At 29.1% G+C, this 25,261-nt stretch overlaps 1 protein-coding gene across 1 annotated transcript; it reads left to right on the top strand.

The window, feature by feature from the left end:
• The first annotated feature begins 1,610 nt into the window (after window positions 1-1,610).
• On the top strand, window positions 1,611-23,857 carry LOC107954809 (uncharacterized). The gene is made up of 3 exons (XM_016890491.2): window positions 1,611-2,164; window positions 2,250-2,332; window positions 23,355-23,857. The coding sequence occupies exons 2-3, from the start codon at window positions 2,319-2,321 to the stop codon at window positions 23,665-23,667; spliced, it is 327 nt and encodes a 108-aa protein (XP_016745980.1). The 5' UTR covers window positions 1,611-2,164; window positions 2,250-2,318; the 3' UTR covers window positions 23,668-23,857.
• The last annotated feature ends 1,404 nt before the right edge of the window (window positions 23,858-25,261 follow it).

Here is a 25,261-nt window from a genome sequence, read left to right as displayed (position 1 = left end):
TTGTTTAGGATTAATCTAGGTTTTGAATAGGCCAGATTTGGAGCACTTGGATTGGCTTACCCAGGTTTTTGTGGAGAGCTCTCAGCATCAGAGTCGAATGTTTGGATGTGCTTTGTGGACTCTTTGGTCTGAAAGAAATAAAACAGTACATGAGAGAAAGAAAAAGTCTGGAAAGGACATCTCAGATACTATTGAATAGTATTTGAGGGAACTAGATGGTATAGAGGTTAGGAAGTATACCAGGAGTAGAACGATGGCCAAATGGAGACACCCAACTGGATCGATTGTTAAAATCAATTTTGATGGTGTCTTTGAGAAAGAGAGATGTAGATTGTGCTCTGGCATAATAGCAAGAAATGCCCACGATGAGGTTCCGATTTCACGAGCAGTTATTCACCCGAACGTTGGCTCGCCTTTTGCAGCGGAAGCCATTGCATGCTTATGGGTAGTGAAAACATGTATAGAAATTGGGTCATAAAAGGTGATGCATTAACCATCATTAAGAAATGTCAATCAGCTTAAATAGACAGATCAGGGATCGGGGCTCATATCAGAAACATTCATCAGATTTCACAATAGTTTGGATGGATTCGGTTTGAACACACAAACAAGGTAGCAAATCAACTAGCCCATGTTTTAGCTACTGTGAGTCTAAAAGGAGAGGAACCAGCTTACATGTATGGAGGAGTCCCCTGCTTCGCCGTGCGGAGAATGGAGGCGGAGAGACAATGTGAACTGGACTGAAATGGGGTGTGTAGGGAATTAAAAGGAATAAGGAACGGTAGATTGGAAATGGGGTTTGGTTCCTTGGAAGCTATAACCGTATACTTTTTGAAAAGTGTTGGTTTGAAAGCACAGTTTCTGCATTAAATGTGGTTAGGCAGGAAAATCTTATCCTTTGTTTTTTCCAAATTTATTTTCTTTTCGGACTATAGGTTAGGTGTTAGTTTTATTGTTTTCATAATAGGCCCACAGGTCTATTTGTTAGGCTGTTTTTTTTGTTGTACTATTTTGAGTAATTAGTAAATAAAGCCCAACTTATTTGATTTCAAAAAATAAAAAAAATTTAAAGATAAAAGTATTAATATGAAGTTAAATTATTAAAAAATAAATATTAAATGACATAGTATCATTATTTCATACAACCTTTTCTCATTATGTTAAATCTAAACTAATTTATTTACTTTGTCTCTACCTACAAGACACATAGATTCGCGTGATAAATATATATTAAATATGAATGTTTTTTCTTTTTTTTTGAATATAATCCCTTAATTGACAAAAACTTTTCAGCCGTCCATATCTTTTATTTTTAAAATAAAAAAATTCATAAAAATATATATTAATTTTTATGACGGTTTTGATTTATTACAATTTTTAATAATATTATCTTTAAGATTTAAATTTATGTTTTATTTTAAGATTTAAGTTTACGTTATATTTTTTTAGTGTATAATATACCTTACTATTCAAACCTTTCGTTCCTTTGCAAATGATAAAATCATTCACATATTATTTATTTTCTTGATTATAACAATTATTTTTCAAATATTTATCATAGGATTCTTTTGAAACATATCAGGATTATATAATAATATAATTGTATAAAACATAGGAGGTCGATTCGTTTATATAATTTAAAATTAATTATCTTTATACATTTTTTTGAATAAATACCGGTCACTCTTATTGGAAAATTAAACCGTCAAAACAAAACCCAAAAAACAATTAAGACGTCAGATAAACAGACTCACCCAAAACAACCTGACCAAAACAAAACCAACACACAAACAAAAAAGAAACAGAACCCACACCAAACAAGACTAAACAAAATTTACAGAAATTCCGACCATCGATGCTCCCTTCACTACCATTTAACCAAACAAAGAAGACCCAAGGGAGCAACAAAGACATACGAGGGCCAAAAGTGAAAATGAATCCCCTCAAAACCAACCCTGAATAGCACACCTACGGAGGGTCTACAGATCTGTAATCATCATCGACAGTCACAGTAGCCAAATCGGGAACCTCCTCCACCCAGAATCTATCCTCGTCTCTCCTCAGCCCGTCCCGCGTCATTGCATGCGCTGCCTTGTTTCCGGATCGATCTACAAAATGGAACCTGCAAAACCGAAAAGATTTCGCGAGTTCCTTTGCTTCCCAGGTAAGCGCGCTTATTTCCGATAAATCCTTCCCATTATCCACTATTTTTTGGATGACCGACCTTGAGCCCCCTTCTAAAATCACAGATTGGAAGTCAAGATCGAGTGCAAAGCGAAGGCCATGAATTACAGCTAGAGCTTCGGCGGCAAACGCCGATGGAACCCAACTGGTAAGTCTACTGCAAGCTACCAAAGTTTGGCCCATCTCGTTTCGAATGATAACCCCTGAACATGCTTTTCTTTGTGGGAGGATAAACCCTGCATATCCATTTCGGTTAAAATTAATATTTTATGAAACGGACCGTCGTACATCATTATAACCTAAAGTCTTTAACTGATCTAATATCTACATATCAATTAATAACTATATTTTTAAATTATTCAAATATTTTTAAATAGTAAAATTATCCAATATAAATACAAAGCATAAATCAAGACTAATTATAATCTCAAAGATAAACAAAGAATTGTTTTGTGAGAGTAAGCAATATTTCATTGAATAATATTTATATAACAAGATTTGAAAAAAAAAAATATAAGTCCTGAAAGAAAATAATTAATTATTCTTTCCCCAATTTTTAATGTTTTTTCTACTATCGTAATTGAAGCTCAAACTATTTTTAAAGAAAATGAACATTCCACTAATAAACCATAACTTAAAGTTAAATTTCTAATATTTTGTTTACTAAATAATTACTACCAAACACAACCTTTTAATTCTTCTGGTTCTTGTTTGCATCTCTAAATTATATGTGGTATAATGACTTAGGAAAAGACAATTATTTCTGTCTTTATCTCGTGGGATTGTTTCACCAAATCTTACCTTTTATTTTTAATTCGTATGGTTCATTTCATGTTTAATTATTTTTAGATTAAATAGTTAAAAGTTAAAGGTTATAATCTACTCTCTATATTTTTAGAATCTAATTTTTATATTTTTATTTTTAAGAATTTAGTCCTTTTATTTTTTCAAATCTAAAATTCTTCTATTAAACTTATTGGTGTGACATTCTAAATTTTAAAAAAGTATTCATTCCATGATCATGTCAGAAAAATGGCATTGTAATAGGACTAAATATAACAAAAAAAATGACGTTAACAATTCTTTAAATTTACTTTAATATTTTAATTTAAAATAAAATATTTAGTCTAACTAATAACATTATAAACTTTGAGGTAGCAAACTATGTATGAAATTAAAGTATAAAAATCAAATATTAAATTTAAGCATGTTATAAGGATTGAAATAAAAATTTGACCATTTTTGTATAATTAAAAAGTAGAGGGGCCTCAATAGAAATTTAACCATTATTATTAGTAATGTAAAAGAAAAGTAAAGGACAGGGTGTCAAAGAAGGATGGACTTTTTATATATAGTAGTATAGTTTTATTAAAATATTTGTGGATAGAGTTAGGAAATTTTTATCTTAAGTTTAAAATTAAATGGATTAAATCCTTAAAAAAAAGTTGGGTTAGGATTAAAAGTGTTTATGGATCGAAACGGGTCAGGTCAAGCTTAAGTATAGTATTAACAAATTGGTAAATTTTGTCATTACTCTCTGTACTTTTTGAAAGTTGTGGATTTAATCTTTGTTCATTTTTAACCCTTGTACTTTTCAATTTTTAAAATTTTAATCCTCACTAGACAATAATTGTTAAATCCAGGGATTTAAATAATTGTTGGGTAGCGAAATAGCGGCCGTTATATAGCAGTAGCGGTGTCGTCCAAAATTGTTACTGCAAAAAATAGGTCGTTATAAATGTATAGATTCTCATTAATTATTCCTATTTCCTACCATTTATTCTCGCTCTCATTCTACTTTCATATATAGTTTAACATGTTTCAATTCTTAATTATTGTTTTTACTTTATTCATTTATCTATAAATGTATTTTAAATGTTTTAATATCATTAAAATTAAAAACATTAACAAATATATTCTTTAAAAAAAATACCTTACAAATAGTGGTAGTGGTACAATTTAGTTTTCACTAATTAGTGGAATGACGAGGAGGATTAAATTCTTCACCTTCACTTTCAAAGCGTTTTTGACTTGGTTCTCATGACCTTTGTCCAAAAATATATATAAAAAATGTAAGATTTTTAACTTGGTTTTCATATAATTGATATGGAGGATATATTTGAGGAGAATGATACATTGGTGGTGGATGATGCATTTGAAGCTGAAATGACACATCATAATTAGGAAATGGTGGATAATAACCATATGGTTATGGATAACCATGTGAAAGTTGAAAATATGAAGGTTGTTCAGGTGGATAAAAACCTTGAGTGCTAGTGGATGAATCACTATATCTAATGTTATTAGAACTCGATCTCCTACGTGATGAAAAGCCTACAGAAGTATGCTTCTTGCCTTTTCATTTTGATGGAGCTCTAAGTTCACTTTTATCTCTCCTAGGTTCAGGAAAAATATTTCTATCAAATTCTGAACTATCATGGAAATATCCACTACTGGTACCAATTTCACATTCTCCTCTATATTGACTAGAAGACCTAATTTCACCTCTATTACCACTATGTCCATCATCGTCACCTATTGGTCTTAAACCATCACCATTATGTTTATCGCCACTCTAACTTAGCGTTGCACTAGAACTTGAATGAGACTTTTGTTGTTAAAATTGATCAATATTTATTTCACCATTAGAGTTATCCACATGCAACACACCAACATTTTCACCATCTAACAATAGATTCTTTTTCTCTTGAAGTAAATCTGATTAGTCGATCAACATCTACAAAGATATGATAAAGGCTGATAGGATTAAAACTAGTGTTTATATCATCAATGCTCATTCTTTTTTGATGCTTTATCTGAAGCCTTATATTATAGTAGGTAAACACTAGTTTCTCAAGTTTTTTATAATTGAACCTATTTCTTGCCTTGGTGTGAATATAACTTAATGAGTTGCAATTTCGTTCACAATTTGATGCAGAAGTTGTTTGACCAAGTACTTTAATTGTTAATCTTTGTAACTCAGGAATACATGTGCCATATATTATCCACCACTTAGCTGCATAATATTATTTAAATTTCAAAATAACTTCAAAATGTACAATATAATTAAATAATAAAAATTAAATTAAATTAAACAATTTAATTAACTATTTATCTGGATTCATTTGCTTCTAAGCTCTTTGTGCTTGTGAAGTATCGAATCTCTCATGTTTATTTTTAAATAGTAACAATTGCATAAATAAAAAGATAGAGTAAAAATGAAAAAAAATAATTTCATTTCAAATTATGTAACTAAGTTACAAATAATAATATTTGAATCTAACTTGATTAATCATTCTGACTTGAGTATTAAGAGAATGTTCTAATCTTTCAATTATTTATCTTGTACCTTCTAATATTTCAACTAGTACATCCTAAGAATGCTCCACCCCAAATTGAAATTGACGATCAAGAAAATAACCTAAGTAAAATTTATAAGAATATTATTAAATAATAATCTAAAGCTTAAAATAATCAAATATAAAAATAGTTCTTAATTATATGAAATATTTTATCTTACCACCTGAATGCAAGTTAGAAAGCATAAAATTTCATCTAATGTTAATAATCTTTTCGTACTCGGTGAAATATGGACAATCTTGTTGAATTGCTCATTTAGTTTTATCAAAAATTTTATAAATAAAACCCATTGTTAGTTTTTCATCACTATCCACAGTCTCAATACTTTTACTAGGGGCTCGTAAATTTTTATTAGGTCATTGGCTTTTTTCTAATTTTTTTTTTAAAAAACAATTGTTTTGGCTTCATAAGTAGGCCCTAACTTTTATCGTCCCCATTTTGGTTATTTAAATTCCTATATATTTATAAGAAAACTTTTAAAATAATATAATTTAAATTATTTGAAATTAATAAAATAATTAAAGGTTGTTATATTGAAGTAATTATATTAAGTAATTATAAAATATTGACCTTTGAATTAAATATTTCTTTCAGATCTTGCTTTTTGTCTTATTATCTTTTCAAGTTTAATGAAATGAGTTGCGAATCGAGTAAGAGAGGGTTGAACTATTTGCTTCCCTTATGTATACTTCTTCATCAAATCAATAGTTCAAATGTGATTGTATATAAAGTAAGTTACTTTCTTAGCCTCATCTAACACTTTTGCTACACTTGACTTTTTCCTAATATCTTCGAAGTATAAATCTAAATAGTGAGTTGTACATGAGGTCCAATATAAATATTTTCTTTCAACATTAATTTTTTCCAGTGGCTTTTATTGTTGCCTCATCAGTCACTATTTGGACAGTGTAACTTTTTTCAATTTCTTCTACAATTGAATCTAACAAAATGTAGTAGAATTCAATATCTCTATTATAAACACTCGAGACATCTACAGATTTTCAAAAAACGATTCATTTACAATAAACAAGGAAATTAATAATGTGCATTTAATTCAAATTGTTGGTTCAACTATCACACGTTAGAGTTACACCCAATTCATTTCAATGAGTCTTTAGTTCATTTACGCAATCACGAATTTGTTGATATTCTAACTTCAATTACACATCTGAAACCTCATAAGGTGTTGGAAGTTTTACACATTGTCCAACTTCTTTTGACATTTGAAATAAGTTATACAACCATGGAGAGCTTGCTAATTGAAAAGGAAGTCGTTCATATATTAAAAATTTAGATATTACTTCACCTATCTTTCTGCGTAATGTCTTTAAAAAAGAGCCACTTATCTTTGGTTGTTTTGAGCTTTTGCTTCTAGCCAATCAAGTATAGCTCCCTGAAGGTAAACTTAGACTCACTTTGGATGAATTTATTTGTTCTTTCTCCATAATATTCTTTAATTGATCCATGAGAAGATCACTCTTCTTCATAAATGTTACTCCAACTACTAGTACTTCGTCTGAATTCTTCCTTCTATGCCACTCGTGTTGTGATTAGATATTTTCTCGAGTTGCTTGCCTAACAGAAACGTCATCAATGAATCCCTCGTGTTTATCCTTCCCTCCTTTTAATTGGGATAAGAATTCATTTGTTCTCTTTTTGTCTATTTTCTTTGTGTTGCTTTCTTTCAGTATATTCGTCATACTTTCTCTACGGACACCTGTTAATAAAATAAAAATAATTTACTTTTTATATTATTATCAATTATGTATAATCTTTATTGATAAATTTACGATAATATTTAAAAAATAATAATAAAGTATTACATACCAATAAATTAGGGCTTGGTGCAAAATTGCCGGTTTTATGAGCAATGTGCTCTTTAAATCGTGTTATTTCTTCTTTCACAACTTTATTACAAAGTTTTCATACGACATTTCCTTTCATATATGACACTAGAGTTCCAAAGTGTTAACCTATATCATTACTTGGTGCACCCTCCAATCCTTTAGTTGGGAATTCTTCAAGTGGTGACATGCTTTATTTTTATTTATATACAAGAAATATAAAATTATATTTAGAAATATAAGTAATTCGTTACTTATATTATCAACAATATAATACAAAAAAAAAGTAAATATCACTTGATGTATCACGAAACTAACTAAAAATATGACAAAGATGAGTGCGCCTGTCGATAAGTAGTATAGCAACGTTGAGTAGAGGTATCGTATCCACGAGCACTAAAAGTACTAGTAATAACCATTTTCCTATTATTTAATTGATAATTTGATATGATTGATTGAAGCTAAATATACTAAATTAATTAACCAAAGAACTCAAGAGAGAATAAATTAGGAAAATAATTGAATAATAACCAAGAAGTAAAATAATACCCAAGAAAGAATTCACTTAGATTTAATCTATCATTATGAATTTGAATTAAATGATTTATTCACTTGATATCTTGATCCGCAAAATCCTTAAATTTTGCTATTATCTTTTTCTTAAGTAAGAACAGTTGACTCTAGGTTAATTAATTAAAATTTCTTTTTAATTAAAATCCTTATTATCACATTAACTCTTCCTTTATTAGATTTGACTCTATTCCGATAGATTTATGTCATTCTATTTTTAGGATTGCATGCAACTCCACTTAATTATGTTAGATCTACTCTTAAATAAGGATTTTTCTCCTCTGGTTTAAGCACAATAAATATGAATTAATATCCTAGAAACATTAAAATAATAGTTAAGCACACATTACTGAGAATAAGAATAAAATATTTATCACATAAAACATAAATCAAATAATAGATTTCATCATAGAGTTTATCATTCTTAGGTATCTAGGAAATTAATTCATAATTGTAAATAAAATTATCTCAAAATCAATATAACCACAAGAATTAAAGAAAATCATAAAAACTTTAAAGAAATTAAAAGGAGGCCTTCAATCTTGATGGAAATATGCTTTAGAGTTGGTTTCAGTGGTGTTCTTCGAGTTGTTTTCTTCAATATTCTCTGATGTCTCATATTCTTTTCTTCTATTTGATATTTATAGACTTTCGAATGACTAGAAAGCCCAAAAATTGCGTTTTTTCGCGTGTTTGGGATACGAGTCAAGAAATCAACACGGTCTGGCACATGACTGTGTGTCCATCCTGTGTGGCTCACATGGCCGTGTGTCCAACCCGTGTGGGAAGGCCTAGCCCGTGTGGCTCTTGAAATTTGCTCTACTTGTCTGATTTTTGCTATCTTTTTTTCGCTCCTTTTGCTACCAAATGTTCTAATAAGTATAGAAACATGAATTTAAAGGATTAGAAATTATCAATTTGCATAAATAATCATCCAAAAACGCATTAAGAATAAAATTAAAATATGTTACTTTTATAACTTATCATCACTAACATTGAAAAAATAAATTTATTGTATATCTATAATTTATTTTTTAAAAATAACCCACCACAACCCATTATTGCCGGGTCACTCAAAACCCAAAAATTAAAAATTAAAACAAAAAGTTTCCCAAGTTCCCCCAGGCCTCAACCTCCTTCCTCTTCTTCTATCGTGAGGCAGAGAGTAAAAAATGAAAGAGAAAAAAAAATTAAGGTTTAAGTTTTCTTTGCTTTTCTTTACAAGATCCGTTCATTCTCCATTTTTTTTCCAATTTCTTTAAACTTTACATAGGCTACCATTGATTACTACCAAAATACCCGAAAATATAAAAATGATTTGTAAAGATTTTGTCAAAAATTTCTCGTCAATCTTTGCATGTTACAACAAAAAGAAGCAAGAATTAAGACAAAAAAAAATTCATGTACTTAAAAGTTATGAATTTATGAAAGATTTTATTTAGAGAATTTTGTAATTGTGTTGTGATTTTGTTTGGTTTGGAATTTGGATAGTGAAATTTGAGTGTGAAAGTTTAGAGTTTGGATTGTTTTTTCTTTTTTTGAACAAATTTCTTGTACCGATAAGTCGATAATCGATTTAAAAGTGTCCTGTCACAACACGAGTGGTATAGAAGGAAAAAATTTAGACGAAGTACTAATGATTGGAGTAACATTTATGAAGAATAGTAATCTTCTCATGGATCACTTGGAGAATATCATAGAGAAAGAATAAGTAAATCCATTTCAAGTGAGTCTGAGTTTACCTTAAGGGGAGTTATACTTGAATTGGCTAAAAGCAAAAGCTCAAAATAACTAAAGATCAGTGGCTTTTTTTTAAAGACTTTACGCAGGGAGATAAGTGAAACGATATCTAAATTTTTAATATATGAATGTTTTTTCAATTAGCAACTTTTCCATAATTGTATAACTTAATTCAAGTGTCAATAGAAGTTGGATAAGGTGTAAAGCTCTCAACACCTTATGAGGTTTTAAATGTGTATTTGAAGTCAGAGTGTCAATGAGTTCGTGATTGGGTAAATGAACTAAAGACTCAATGGAAAGAATTGAATGCAACTCTACTGTGTGATGGTTGGACCAACAATTTGAATCAAATGCACATAATTAGTTTCCTTCTTTATTGCAGTAAAGGAACCGTTTCTTAGAAATCTGTGGATGTCTCGAGTGTTCATAATAGAGATGCTAAATTCTACTACAGTTTGTTATATTTAGTTGTAGAAGAAATTTGAGAAAGCTGTTGGAAAAAATTAATGTTGAAAAGAAAGCATTTATATTGGACCTCATGTGTAACTCACTGTTTAGATTTATTCCTTGAAGATATTGGGAAAAAACTCATCGTAGAAAAAGTGTTAGATGAGGCTAAGAAAGTGACTTGCGTTATATACAATCACAATTGGACTATTAATTTGATGAAGTATTCACAAGGGAAATAAATACTTCGACCTGCTCTTACTCGATTTGCAAATCATTTCATTAACTTGAAGAGATAACAAGACAAAAGTAAGATATGAGAGAAATGTTTAATTTAAATGTAAATATTTTATAATTAGTTAATATAATTACTTAAATATAACAACCTTTAATGATTTTAAAAAGATCAGTGGCTCTTTTTTAAAGTTTACGAGCCCCTAGTAAAATTATTGAAACTTGTGGATGGTGATGAAAAACCAACAATGGACTTTATTTTTGAGGCTGTTGATAGAGCTAAACGAGCAATTCGACAAGATTGTCGATATTTCACCGAGTACGAACAGATTACTGACAATAGATGAAATTTTATGCATTCTGACTTGCATTCAGCTGGTAAGATAAAATGTTTTATATAATTAAGAACTATTTTTATATTTTATTATTTTAAGCTTTAGATTATTATTATTTGATGATATTCTTATAAAGTATGCTTAGGTTATTTTCTCAATCCTCAATTTCAATTTGGGGTGGAACATTCTTAGAACGTAGTAATAGAAACATTAGAAGGTACAACATCAATAATTGAAAGATTAGAACTTTCTTTTGATACTCAAGTTAGAATGGTTAATCAAGTTATATTCAAGTACTATTATTTATAACTTAGTTACATAATTTGAAATGGAATTATTTTTTTTATTTTTACTATCTTTTTATTTATTTAGTTGTTACTATTTAAAGATAAATATGAGACATTTGGTACTTCACAAGCACAAGGAGCTTGGAAGCATATGAATCTGGGTAAGTAGTTAATTAAATTATTTAATTTATTTAATTATATTGTACATTTTGAAGTTATTTTGAAATTTAAATAATATTATGCAGCTGAGTGGTGGATAATATATGACATGTGTTCTTGAGTTATAAATATTAGCAATTAAAGTGCTTAGTTAAACAACTTTTGCATCAAACTGCAAACAAAATTAGAACACATTTAGTTATATTCACATCAAGGCAAGAAATGAGTTGAAGTATAAAAAATTTGATAAACTAGTGTTTACCTACTATAATATGAGGCTTCAGATAAGGCATAAAAAAAGAATGAGCATTGATGATATAAATGCTAGTTTTAATCCTATTAGCCTTGATCATATATTTGAAGATGTTGATCCACTATCAGAATGACTTTAAGAGAAAGAGAATTCATTGTTAGATGGTGAAAATGTTGGTGTGTTGCATGTGGATACCTCTGATGATAAAATAAATGTTAATAAATCTCAATAACAAAATTATCTCATTCAAGTTCTAGTGCAATGCCAAGTCAGAGTGGTGATGGACCTGATGGTGGTGGTTTAAGTCCAATTGATGATGATCATGGACATAGAGGTGAAATTAGGTCTTCTAGTCGGTATGGAGGAGAATGTGGGGTTAGTACCATTAGTGGACATTTCTGTGATATATCAAAATTTAATAGAAATATATTTCCTGAACCTAGGAGAGATAGAAGTAAACCTAGAGCTCCATTAAAAGAAAAGGTAAGAAGCATACTTCTATAGGCTATTCATTTGGTAGGAGATCGAGTTCTAGTAACCTTGGGTATAGTGATTCATCTACTAGTGTCATGGACTTAGAGTATGCGCAACCCATGACACTAGCACACAATGTTTTTATCCACCGGACCAACCTTCATATTTTTAACATCCACCTGGTTATTCACAACCATATGGTTATTATCTACTATTTCCTAATTATGGTGTGCCATATCAACCTCACATGCATCCTCCAGCACCAATGTATCATCCACCTCCACCTTTCATGTATCTCCCTCCTCAAATATATTCTAAATATCAATTATATGAAAACCAAGGTGACAATGTTTTTTTTTTTTGGATATATTTTTGGACAAAGGACACGAGAATAAAGTCAAGAACGCTCTCAAAGTGAAGGTGAAGGATCTAATCATCCTTGTTATTCTATTAATTGGTGAAAATTAAATTGTATCACTACCACTATTTGTAAGGTATGTTTTTTTTAAAGAAAACTTTTGTTAATGTTTTTAATTTTAATGATATTAAAACATTTAAAATACATCTATAAATAAATGAATGGAGTATATTTTATGAAAAGATAATTAAGAATGGAAGCATGTTAAACTATATATGAAAGTTGAATGAGAGTGAGAATAAATAATAAGAATGAGAATCTATACATTTATATATTCCTTTTTTTTCCTTTTGCAACATAGAATGGTTTGATATCTTTACCATTTTCAAAGCTGTGAAGAAATATTGAAGACCTCTCTCATGTATGAATTTTTAATTATTTTATCTATAAAAACTTTCAAACTTATTAAATATGATGAATGTTTAATATTTCCTATTTTTTTTTACTTTGTTATTAGTTAATATAATATTCTTAAAAAATTCTTAAATAAATATAAGAATAATTAATGATTGTAAAAATTGTGTTATCATATTAATAAAAGTTCATAAGTGTTAGAAAACACTCTAAAAATAATTAAAAGTGACTTTTTATAATTATAATTATTATGTTTTATAATAAGTTTTTGATTTAAAAAAAATTCAAGACCGCAATGATCGCAATAGCATCCATTATGTGTGCAACCACGATAAATGCAATTGAAAACGCAACCGCAATTGTAATTTAAATCCATTCACGTAAATTTTACTATTTCCAAAATCTTATGAGAAACATATTATTATATGTAATGTCATGTCAACTTGTTATTTCTACATATTAATCACTAAAAATTTAGTTAATGGATTAACGACAGTATTTTGCATTATAATTGAAATTTCAAAATTTGAAAAGTATAAGGACTCAGAATGATCCAATTAGAAAATATGGGCTAAATCTACAATTGTACGCATAGTACATGAATAGTAATTGAATTTAATCGGATGAATTTAGCTACTACAACTTGGATGAAGATTAAAAGTTCAAAATTCTAAAAGTATAAGGTCTAAAATTGACTAAATCAAAAAATATGGATTAAAATTGATCAAATTAAAGTAAAAGGACCAAATCTGTAACTTTTTTAAAGTACAAGGACTAATAGCAAAATTTAACCTAACAAATTTTATGTTTACAAGTTCGGCCTTGCCTAAAATATAAAACTAAAAAATTTTACCAAAAGCGCTCATATTTGTAAATGGTTAACCTAATCCATTTTAAGCCCGACCATATTGTTTATAAAATTTTTTCAAAAGTATTTATATTGTTTTTTAATTAAATATTAAATATTAATTTATTTTAAATATTTTTCATTTATTAAAATTTTATATATATGAAATTTAACATTTTTTTAGTATGTTTACATTATAGTATTAATTTATTACTATAAATTTAATTCTTATGTGTTAAAAATTACTTGATATATAAAAATAACATGATATAATATTATACAACCTTAGAAAATGATTAGCCTTGAATACTGGAGTCCAAGCTCAACTTATATTTTAAATGGGTTGAATTTTTTTGCCCAAATCTATTTTTCGAGCCTAATATTTTTATCTAAACCCTCTCAATTTCAAATGAACTTTCAAACTTAGACGAATAACCTAATTGATGAATAGATTTAGTTGAGATATCATCGTAAAAAAATTGAATAATTTATTTATAAGTGAGAAAAAAGAGGTCGGTAGTTACATTTTTTTTATAAATGCATGGTTTTTTGATAGTGTTGAAATCTTATTTTGTTGATAAGATTTAATTTTTTATAACAACTAATATTTAAAGAAAAAAAAAAGAAATTATTACAAGGGTAAGAATTAAAAAAAAATCATGTATCTACACTTATTTAATATATTTGTTTGAGTTGGTATCGTGAGTCAATTTGACACCAATTCGATTAATAAAATTACTTAAAAACTTTTTTTTAAAAATAAATGATTAATTATTAATATAATGATATTTTCATTTTTTTACTATTTTTATATGAAATATTTAAATAAAACAATTAAAGATGCAATATCAAATGATTGAACCTAACCTTAAAAATTTTTATTCCTAAGCATTTTTATCGTTTTACTTATAACTCAATTATTAATTTTTTTATAATTATATTTTTTTTAACATTAATATCATTATAGGAGATTATCATATCTATTTTTTTAATATAATGCCTAGTACTATCCATAACCCCTCCTTAACCTTTAAATAGAAAGATAATGCGTTTCAACGGACTCGAACTCATATTCTCATGCATTAGCAAAAATGTTGATGTCAATCGAGCTAAAATTTAATTAGTTTTTATAATTAAAATTTTAATATTACATTTTTCACTTATTTTATTGAATAAGTTATTGGGGGTATTTAATAAATAGAGTTTTGAGCTTTTTTAGCTGATTTGGACACAAATAAAGGATTGAGTAGTCAAGCTTTCTCATTGTAATATTTGGTGAATGGAGGTTTGTAAAAACTTGTTTAGCTAATTGAGAATGAGATATGTGGAATTATGTATTTGACAATGCTTGCTAAAAAATTACTCCCTTTGCCACATACTCTCAAACCTAATAGGGGTGTCAAGATATCAGTAACCTCCATTCTCTCATTTCCAATTTCACCTCCAAAGTCCAAAGTAAATCTCAAAAAAAAAAAAACTCCACCGTGAATCTACAAAAAAACTCCATTGTGAATTAACATTGTCGCGAGAAATTTTCAATCGAGCTCATTTATCCTTGAATATTTATATATTCTTAATTTATTTTTAATTTACTTGTGTAAATTGATTTCTTATGCAACTTTATATAAATTGAAATGTGCTACTTGACAAATTTATTCAGAATGTGACATAATTATTACTAATTTACATACTAAAAACATGACATAATTATCACTAAGAATATGGTTTACATATATTGATACACTATTAATATTTATCAATTTTCACAAGGTTAATATTTACAAATAAGGAACTTAAGAAATCTGTTTATTTAAATTTTCAAAAATATTCACTAATTAATTTCCATAATGGATGTTTTAATTCCTTGGTAATAGCATTTTATTTCAATAATTTCACTCAATATAGACTAAAATATTATAAACAAATAAATACTTAACCTTAAAATGTGTAATGCCCTTATTTGTCATTTTAAAAATATTAGCCTTCAACTATCAGCTAAGTTTTACCAAACACTTTTAAATAAACAGTTAATAGGATCAATTTGTAAATCTTATACTTGACCTAGATGTTAAGACCAATTTTAGAGAGCTACATAAAATAACTTTAGAAAAACTCAAACCTTCAACTATTTAAAGTTTAATAGTCGAAGATTAATTAAATAGTTAAAACTAACATAAAAATCAAAGCTTATAACCAGTCATCCAAAATAAAACACACGATAGTATAAGTTTGGATAAAATAATAGATAATTAGAAGGAAAATAATTGAGCTCTTGCCACGCCAACCCGCCTAAGTCTGTGGGTTACCTGTAAGTCAATGAATAGACTAAATGAGTTTACAAATCAGTGTGTAACTTACATTTATAATTAATCCGTAACATAATAAATGTGATTTTGGTTTTTGTTAACCAGTCAATTCTCGGAATCAAATATAGAAACAGAAACAGAAAACATTAGATACAGTTGCAAAACATTTCAGATTTAGATGCAGATTCGTAACCCTAATCGTTACGCACTATCTCTGTCCAACCCTAACACCATATAGGGTATCAAGTACTCCATCCCTGCACACTGCATAGTGACCGTATGTCACGTTCCAAAATAATTGCAGTATAGTTGTCAGATCAAATGCGATAAATAGCTAAAGTCAGATATATGTTTGTGGTTAAGCCACCACATTTGATAGATTAAACTGCCCACACTTTTTTCTTTTCACAATCCCAACCCAATGTCTATTTAACAGATATCAGATATACATATATAGTATACAAATTCAGGTCATACTCATGTTATGCTATCACACTTACTTATCAGATTTCATATAAAGTATTTACATGAAAATAATATATAGATCATTAGATAACGGTTACATTGTCCAATTCCAATCATATGGACCCTATGGTAAGCCTACGTTCGATTTGAACATCATTTACGGCTCTAGGGAAAAATCTTGATTTTTTTTCCTACACGCCCATGCGGATTCATACGGCCTAGGTGGTTGGCTTGTGTGGCTCAAAACAGCGAGTTACACAACCTGAACACAAGACAGTGTCCCTAGCCCGTATGCCTTTAATTCCAAAACAGTGAGTTACACGACCGTGTGGCGTTAGCAACCATATTTTTTGGCCTTTTTCGTTCGCAAAATTTTGAGTTTTTGTTACACACCTGACACGGTTTCGACATAGAAGCGACCGAGGTGAATTTAAAGCCTAAAAAAAGACAATTCAAAGGTCAATTACACAATTAATCACAATGAAACGCTAGAATTAGAGTACAAAACTGAATTGCGTCGAAAAGTTTCGACGAACCTTGAACTCAAGGATTCCACTCCTTACCTTCGCATCAAACAATAATTCACAGAACTAAAATGTTTGGGGAGCGTTATTCTCATTATCTTTGCCTACGAAAAGACCAAACGAACACTTAATCAAAGAATTCAAGCAACTAAGCGAAACCCACTTCGACAAAATGAACAACCAAATACTAACAGAAATTCATATCAAACTTACGCAATTATCTCGACAATCGAAGACAATGAAATACGAAGTTTCCTTGTCGTAACAGTAACAAAATGACAACAAGAAATAAAAAAAAAGGCAAGAACAGGAAGAAGAACACGAGGAAAGGAAAAGAAGGAAGAAAAGAAAAAAAATAAGAAGAAGAGAAGAAGGAAAAAACGTAACAAGAAGGAGAAAAGAATTCAATTAATTTTAAAAAGAAACTAACCATACTTAACGGAGTAGTAACAAAAATATTTCCTTATTGTATACGCAGAGACTCCAACACAGAACTAGAAGGTGTACAGAGGCCTAACCATTGAACCAGTAGGCTCATTCTTGATATAGATTAACACAAAAATAAATTTAAGTTGAGAGTTTAAGGATAAGGGCTAAACCAAAATAAATAGTAAAATTCAAAAAAGAAAACTCGAGCTCACGATCTCAAACGTATAAATAGAACACTTAACCACAAATACAGAGACTTAATTATTGACATAATTTATCAAACAAATGTTCAAAATTTGGGGTGTTACACAGTTGGTCAAATCAGTTAATAGAATCAGTTGATCAAATTAATCACCGCAATCAGCAGTCAGCTATCAATCAATTATCAAACAAGACCATTATATTTCAGACATGGATTTTCTAACTCCCCATACTTGGCTTGGTTGCCAAGCTCAAATATCAGAATGCCACATTACCGTCTCGTGTCATACAAAACATTTTAAAGTCTTGTTGTAAAAGAATTGTCTTCTTATTTTAGTATTTATATAGGTGTTAAACCATTCTTACTTTTTAGTTATCATCGTTACATGCTAACATACATCAATTAGCCTTAAAAATAGTAATTAAGCATGCATATGGTCTGTTTTAGCAAAATCTCAAAACATCAACGTAGGTATCTATACTAAAGACATGGTATCAATATTTTGCTCAAGAGGTATCGATAACTCATGGAAAATTGATACCAAACTAGCTTATTATTTCTCAATCAAAAACCCAACTATCGGAAAATATCGGTACCACTGAACAAATATCGATAATTTTACCTTCGAGTATCGATACTCGGGCCAAGGTATCGATACCAATTAACAAGACTAACTTCTTGCACTTTGAAATTTTTAAAGGTATCGTTTTTAACATACAAATATCGATACTTTTGTTTTGATAAAAAAATACAACATTTTTAAACATATAAGTCATTCCAACTTGTACTGATTCAACATGCTATCATATCGCCATCAAATAAACACCAAAACGGCCATAATAATAGTTTCAAACATCAAAAGCAAATTTGAGCAATAGCTAACATATTACGAAAAAAATCCCAAAATTTTAAGAGCAATTAAATCGTGGAGACAACTCAAAATATTATGTCCAATATTAGCACAAAGACTACCACATTGTCTTATTTTGAAAAACACAACCAAATAATAAACACCTACGAATAACGAAAATGGACTTGCTTGGATCACCCCTCAGAAAGCTACACCGTTCATACTGGCTCACAACTAATTTGCAAAGTTTAAGAAGGAGTGAGTGAACTTAACAAGCTCAATGAATGCCTAGAATAACTATCATGCAAACAATTCATCAAGTATCAACAAAACAACCATATAACATAACCTCAACAGTTCCAACTTTAGTATTATAATATACTTATTCGTGTATTATTTTCTAGTTTTTTTAGATGGTAAACATATTCACTTTTAAGCATAAATATTTGTTATACATATAATCACCTAACATTCAAGTATATATCACAATACTCAAAAACATGTTTATAGATAAATTGCATAATGGTCACATGTCATATAAACACATATCACAATACACACATTACACATATATACAATTTAACATAATTTGCATAGCAACCACATACTCATTTGGGCATACATCACATTATACATATATCACAATACACGTAATCATATTTATAGATAATTTGACGCTTAAGCTATAAAACATAAAAGTGAGCTCTACCATCACTCATCGGATACACGGATCTCCAACACACCAACATAGACTCATAGAGTCAAACATGTCCCAAAAGTGAAGCATAATACCAACACTCTCCTTATTACCCTTCTCATGTCCCGTTGAATGGAGCTTAGCTCACATTCCCTTATCCCTCCAACATGTCCCTAGGCTTCAATGCCCAAAATCATTGTACATGTAGGTGAGTACTCATAATCTTATGGCATGCCAATTATATCCAATGGTTCCAAGATCACAAGGCCAAAATATCTGAAAAACAATACATATCTCGTATCGGTTATCTGTGTACTATCATTGCATATTAACATCTTTTCCAAAACACTAGCATAGTCATATAATATATAAATTACACATTTATTTCATGTATATAATTGCACTTTACACAATAATTATCATATCCACATATCAAATGCTATAGCATTTCATCCCGGTTCACATATTCATATTCACATAAGTACATAAATCACAAGAGAGCATTGAATCATGTCCACAAGTAATTATTCCAAACACTCATCGATTACGTTTTCGCTGAAAAGCCGAAAGCTCAAAGTAGCTTTTCCTTGCCTTTATCTCTATTCGTAGAAGGTTTTATTGAATTCAGAACTTCAACACAATAAATTCACACAACAATACATCCAAAAATCAACCAAGGACTCATTACAAGCATACAAAATATAAGCCTAAACTAAGTTCTCATGTTACTGAAACTTATAAAATAACAACCTTTAAATTTGAATATCTTGATCTATACTTAATTTTTTCGCCTAAAACTAATCCTGTTCATCTTATAATTCACCTACGACTAATTCTCAACCTTTAAACTACACAAAACTACTCAATTCAAGATATTGACTTTTTCAACATGTTTTATAGCTATTTTTTGAAAATTCATTAAAACTCAAGAAATCTTTAGCAAAACTTTAAAGTAAGTTTAGAAACCTTCTGATCATGTTAAAAAAAAGTTGAAAAACACTTCGAAACTACATTTTTATCCACAAACCCAATATTCACCATTAAAGACCCGATTTTTGGCTTTTATTTAAAACCTGTGATTTAATGGCTAAAAACTTGGTTTTAAAGACTAAATAACATTTAAAACTAATAGGAAGATGAATTGTTACCTTAGTTGACGGAAAACCGAACGTTTGATCGAAACCCGAAAAATCCAAAAGCTTGACAATGGAGGAACTATAGTATTTTTGGGTGTTTTTCTTGGCCTTTTATAGAGGTTTAAGGTTCAAGAGTGATAGAAATCAAAGAGGATTAAAAATTGGAATTCAAAATTGATTGAAATAGTAAGAGAGAATCAAGAGATGGCAACACTAGTTAGGGAAAAGTTGATGTGAAAAATTGTAGGTGGGAAGGAAGAAATAGATTGGTTTTTAAAATTTGGCTTAATTGTTTCACAAAAACTTACAATTTTGACTCTTTTACAAATCAGTCCATTTTCTAAAATTAAAGGTATTTAAAACTCAATTTTAGAAATTGATTTAATTTTCTAAAATTCATAATTGAAAACATTACCGGTATGCCATGTCACAAAATTCCAAACACTCGAAGGCTAAAATTCCTAAAATACCCCTAAAACTCTTAGGCCCTATTTTGGGGTCTGACAGATTTCAAGCTTTAGTATTTTTCAAACAAAATCTTAGTTAATTTGCGAGTGAATAAAAGAAGGAAAGAACGAAAGTGGGAGATTTTTTTATTGAAGTATTTTTAGGGATAAATCTTAAAATTATATAAAAACATTTTTAACATGTAATTTCATACATGAAATTTTTTTATACAATTTATACTTCTATTTATAACCCACAATTCCAACTAAGCTAAAGCTCAATTGGATGATACATGAACTTTTATTTGGTGTAACTATGCAAATGAAACTTTGGTTGTGGTTCAAATTTATACATAAAACTTTATTTTTAATTCAATTATATAAATTGAAAGAAATAAATGCATCAATTTATTTCTATATTGGATAAATATCATTATTTATTTATGCAACCTATAAACATAAAATGATGTTGTAACGATAATTATGTTAGTAATTTGTAAAAAAATGGACCAAATTAAAAATTCATGTGTACAACTGCACAAAATAAAAGTTCATGAATAAAATTCCCACAAATATTTTGAGTGTTAATTTTTTTTAGTTAATTAAAGATTTTTTACACGACAGTACATGGGTAAGTAAAATTCAGTTAAACATGTTGATTGAGTCTTAGCTCGATTGGCATGGGTAGTGTGGGCAATGCAAGAGAACGTGGGTTTGAGTGTGCTAAAATGCATTTTCCTCTTATTTATGAGTTGGGGAGGGGTTATGGATAGTTTTAGGTACTGTGTCAAAAAGAGCAAATATGATCAAAACCTATAATAAGATTCTTCAAAAAAGAAATTCAATTAAACTTAATTTATATACTTTTAAAAAATATATAAAAACATTAAATTTTGGGTAAATTATTTGAGTTGCAAAGAGTTTTATTGATGATGTATTAAATTATAAAATGACACATCAATCGGTAATGATAATTAAATTTGCTTTATTGATAATAGATGGAATCGTTTATTAACATTATAATTACTTTTTAAAAAATATCCTCACTAATCAACACATGCATTAAACACCATATGATAATCACGATATATAAATGACTTAAAATTGCAATTAATACAATATATTATTATTGAGTAATTATATTTCTTAACCAATTAATCAAATATAATTACAGAAATTTACAAAAGAAAATATAATTATATGATAAAATTCTACTTCCCTATTATTATTACCATATTGGATAATTTATTTTTGATTATTTTAAATGATTATGAAAATAATTTAAAAATTGCTTATAATGTTAATAAACCAAACTAACTTATCTATGGTATGGCACGAGAAAACAAATTAGTATGTTCAATAGTTAAATTTCAAGATAAATAAAGTTGGTGCTAATTGATTCTTAATTTGGTTGATAGACACATTATTATAAGTAGGAGGAGGGATTCGAGTGTGTTGAAGTGTATTTCGAGATAGTTTTACATCAGAGTTTTTTATGCTTTCATTCCTCTCAAAAGAGGAAAGAGTGGGAAAAGATTTGGTTTTATAAGATATGGAAGTATTACTAACGCAAATAGGGCGATTAAGAGACTAAACAGATTCAGACTCTATGGATTTCGAATTGAAGTGAGCACGGCACGATTTGGAATCAGGAGCTTTTTCTGGAGAAAGTCTGGTGTAGATGAAAATTTGATTCAGGGTCGTAATGGTTTCTGGAATAGGGATTTTCAAGCAAGAGCTAACGTGAAGGTGATTCAGCAGTAAGAGGAAGATGAATCAAATAAAGTAGATGGGAATGATGCCAAACGTTGTGATGCTAAGGTGGATTTAGAGGGTGTTAGAAAGGAGTTTGAATCAAAGAGGGCTGTTGTGCAACAAGGAGTGATAGATATTAATAAACTAAGCTGGCTGGAGCATTGCGCCGTAGGATGGATTGAGGATCTCTCAATCATGAAAACGCTTAGAGATCAGCTGCTGGCTGAAGGAATTGCAGGGGTGGATGTTTTCAAATTATCGGGTTGCTCTGTTATCTTATCATTCAATAACAAAAACTTAATTTAGGACCTTAAGGAATCAAAATGGGGAGTTTTATTGAAATGGTTTTTTAAAGTTGAGCCATGGAATGATGATGGTATGTCCAATTGCCGAAGAACATGGCTCATGTGCTATGGAATTCCACCTCATGTATGGAGTAAAGGAACCTTCCATAATATAGCATGCCACTGGGGTAAGTTTTTGAGAGTTGACAAGGATACTGAAAACAGAGTCTCTCTTTTTAGGGGAAGTATAGAGATCATAACAGATCACCTGCAAAAGATTGATAAAGTTATTGATTTACAGGTTGGTGATAAATGTTTTGAGGTGAGAATAGTTGAGATCGATCCAGTGGTGTCGTCAATATACAAATGCAGTAACAAGGAAGACGAAATTGATGAGGATGGCTCGGAATCAACAAATCAATCAAAATCTAAATCAGTTTCAGTGGGGATGGATAAGTCTAGAACGATGACTGAGATTATTAGCCGATTGATGGATATTCAATCTGCTTCAAATATTATAACATAATTCTACTAAAACATAAAACTGCATGAATTGTTACATTTCAATGCATCCATAATTTTTAATTATAACCCAATTAATTCGTACAATGAGACATCAAACGAGTTGCGACTATAATTGAGTAGAAGTATGAAAACTAAGAAAGAAAAGGAGTGCTTTAAAGGAGGGGAAATGGACGGTGTTCGAAATTGCCATGGAGCTAATAAGTAATGTGGCTTGTGATATGATTTGCAGGTTTTATTATCGGGTTGCTTATTGGGGCATGGTATACGGAGCCATCAGTTCTGATTGTGTCTTTTGTTATCTCTCTGGAGCCATTTGCGGATCATTTCTTGGCTCTCATGGTGTTTCATATCCAATGTTAATTGTGATTCCTACTTTAATCGTCATGAAGCTGTTAGCGTTTTCCATGGGTAACAATAATAAAAATAAGCTCTTTGGTGGCTTTATCATGGTTGTGTTTGAGGTGATGGGGATGATCGATGTTGTTCTTGTTCATCGGGAGCATATTTGCTTGTTGACTTCATGGGAAGAAGGGGTGGAGTGAAGACATGAGTTTCTTCCATGTTTTGGCGGTTGTGTTTGATTTTTGTTCTAACGTGTCTCTTCTTTTTGTTTTGTTTTAATTTATAGGTGTTCGATAGTTTCTATTTTGGGTGTCTAATGTTTATATTTGGGGCGATTTTGTAAGATGTTTCTATTTTCGTTAATAAAAATATTTTGATTGAGCAAAAAAATTCAATTGTATTGTTCATAAATAAATGACGTTTTCAATGTAAAAGTAAGTTTCATAAAATAAATAAATAAATAAAATGTCAAAGAATTATAATAAATTATAATCTTTAAATTAAAATGGTAATATTTCAATTCCTTTAAATATGGGAAAGTGTAAAATCTTAGTAAATGACAATTTTTTTATTTTTGTAAAAAATTATTTTTTATAAATAGAATTTTTATCTATTTTGACATATAATTTAAGGTTTTTTTTTGTAAATTTAATTTTTTACATTTTTAACAACTTTAATTTTAATTATTCATCAAAGTTTCTTAATAAATTAATTTAAATAATTCTCAAAGTTAAAAACATGGAGCCATTGATTACATGACAAGTCGCTTCAAAATTCCACTTTAAATTACTATTAAATGGAAATTTTCATTAATTTTTCGCAAATTACTCACTACTTTCCTTTTTTTTTCTTGTTGTTAGTGAGTAAATATTTCAACTACTAAGTTATTGCTATTCAAAATACCTTAAATACTTTACTAATATAAATAGGACAGTCTTAGACAGATACATATAGATAATTTGATTAAAAATGTTTTGCTAGAGAGGTTATATTTACATTATTCTTTTCAAACTCTAGGGGTTGCTTTTGTTTTTATTTTTCATTTTTGTTTGATTTTTCTTTTACATTTAGAAAAAAAATATAATGTTTTTGTATAAGCTATGTAATTATATTTTTTTGATACTTCGTAATTATATTTTGATATGTTTTAATTATGAAAAAGAGAGTAAATTTTTTTACTAGAAAATCATTTAAGAAAAATTAGGGGGTCATAAATGGTCCCACTTAAAACCCAACCTCCTAGATAGTGGCAGAGCTAGGATGTTAATCTTGGGGGAGCCAAGCTAAAATTAGATGTGTTGCGTAACAATCGATTTAAACATATAAACAATTGATTCAAAAGAAGTAGTATTCCAACATAACAATCGATTTAAACATACTACTTCCTATTATTGTATATCTTTAATATTATTTTTAGTACTATAAAAATATTGGAAGGCCCTACTTGTATTTTTGGGAGGGCTATAGTATATATACAAAGGGAAAAATTGCAAAAAGCTTAAACCTTGGGGGGCCTACTTATATTTTTGGGAGGGCCATAGTATATCTACAAAGGGCTAAATTGAAAAAATTTTAAACCTTGGGGGGCCATGGCCCACTTAGGCCTCTACTACACTCTGCCATTGCTCCTAGACAAAATTTTCCTATAATGCAATTTAATAGCACAATATATCACTACAATTATACCCTACAAAATATTGAAAGATAAATATAAAACAATAAAGAACACCAGAAATTTAATAAGGTTCGGCAAAATATGTTTGTCTTCAGACAATACCAAATATATTTGATTGC

Source organism: Gossypium hirsutum, chromosome D07, assembly GCF_007990345.1.
Source record: "Gossypium hirsutum isolate 1008001.06 chromosome D07, Gossypium_hirsutum_v2.1, whole genome shotgun sequence".
NCBI lineage: Eukaryota > Viridiplantae > Streptophyta > Magnoliopsida > Malvales > Malvaceae > Gossypium > Gossypium hirsutum.
Note: the sequence above shows the minus strand (reverse complement) of the source record. Positions and strands in the feature narration are given on the sequence as shown.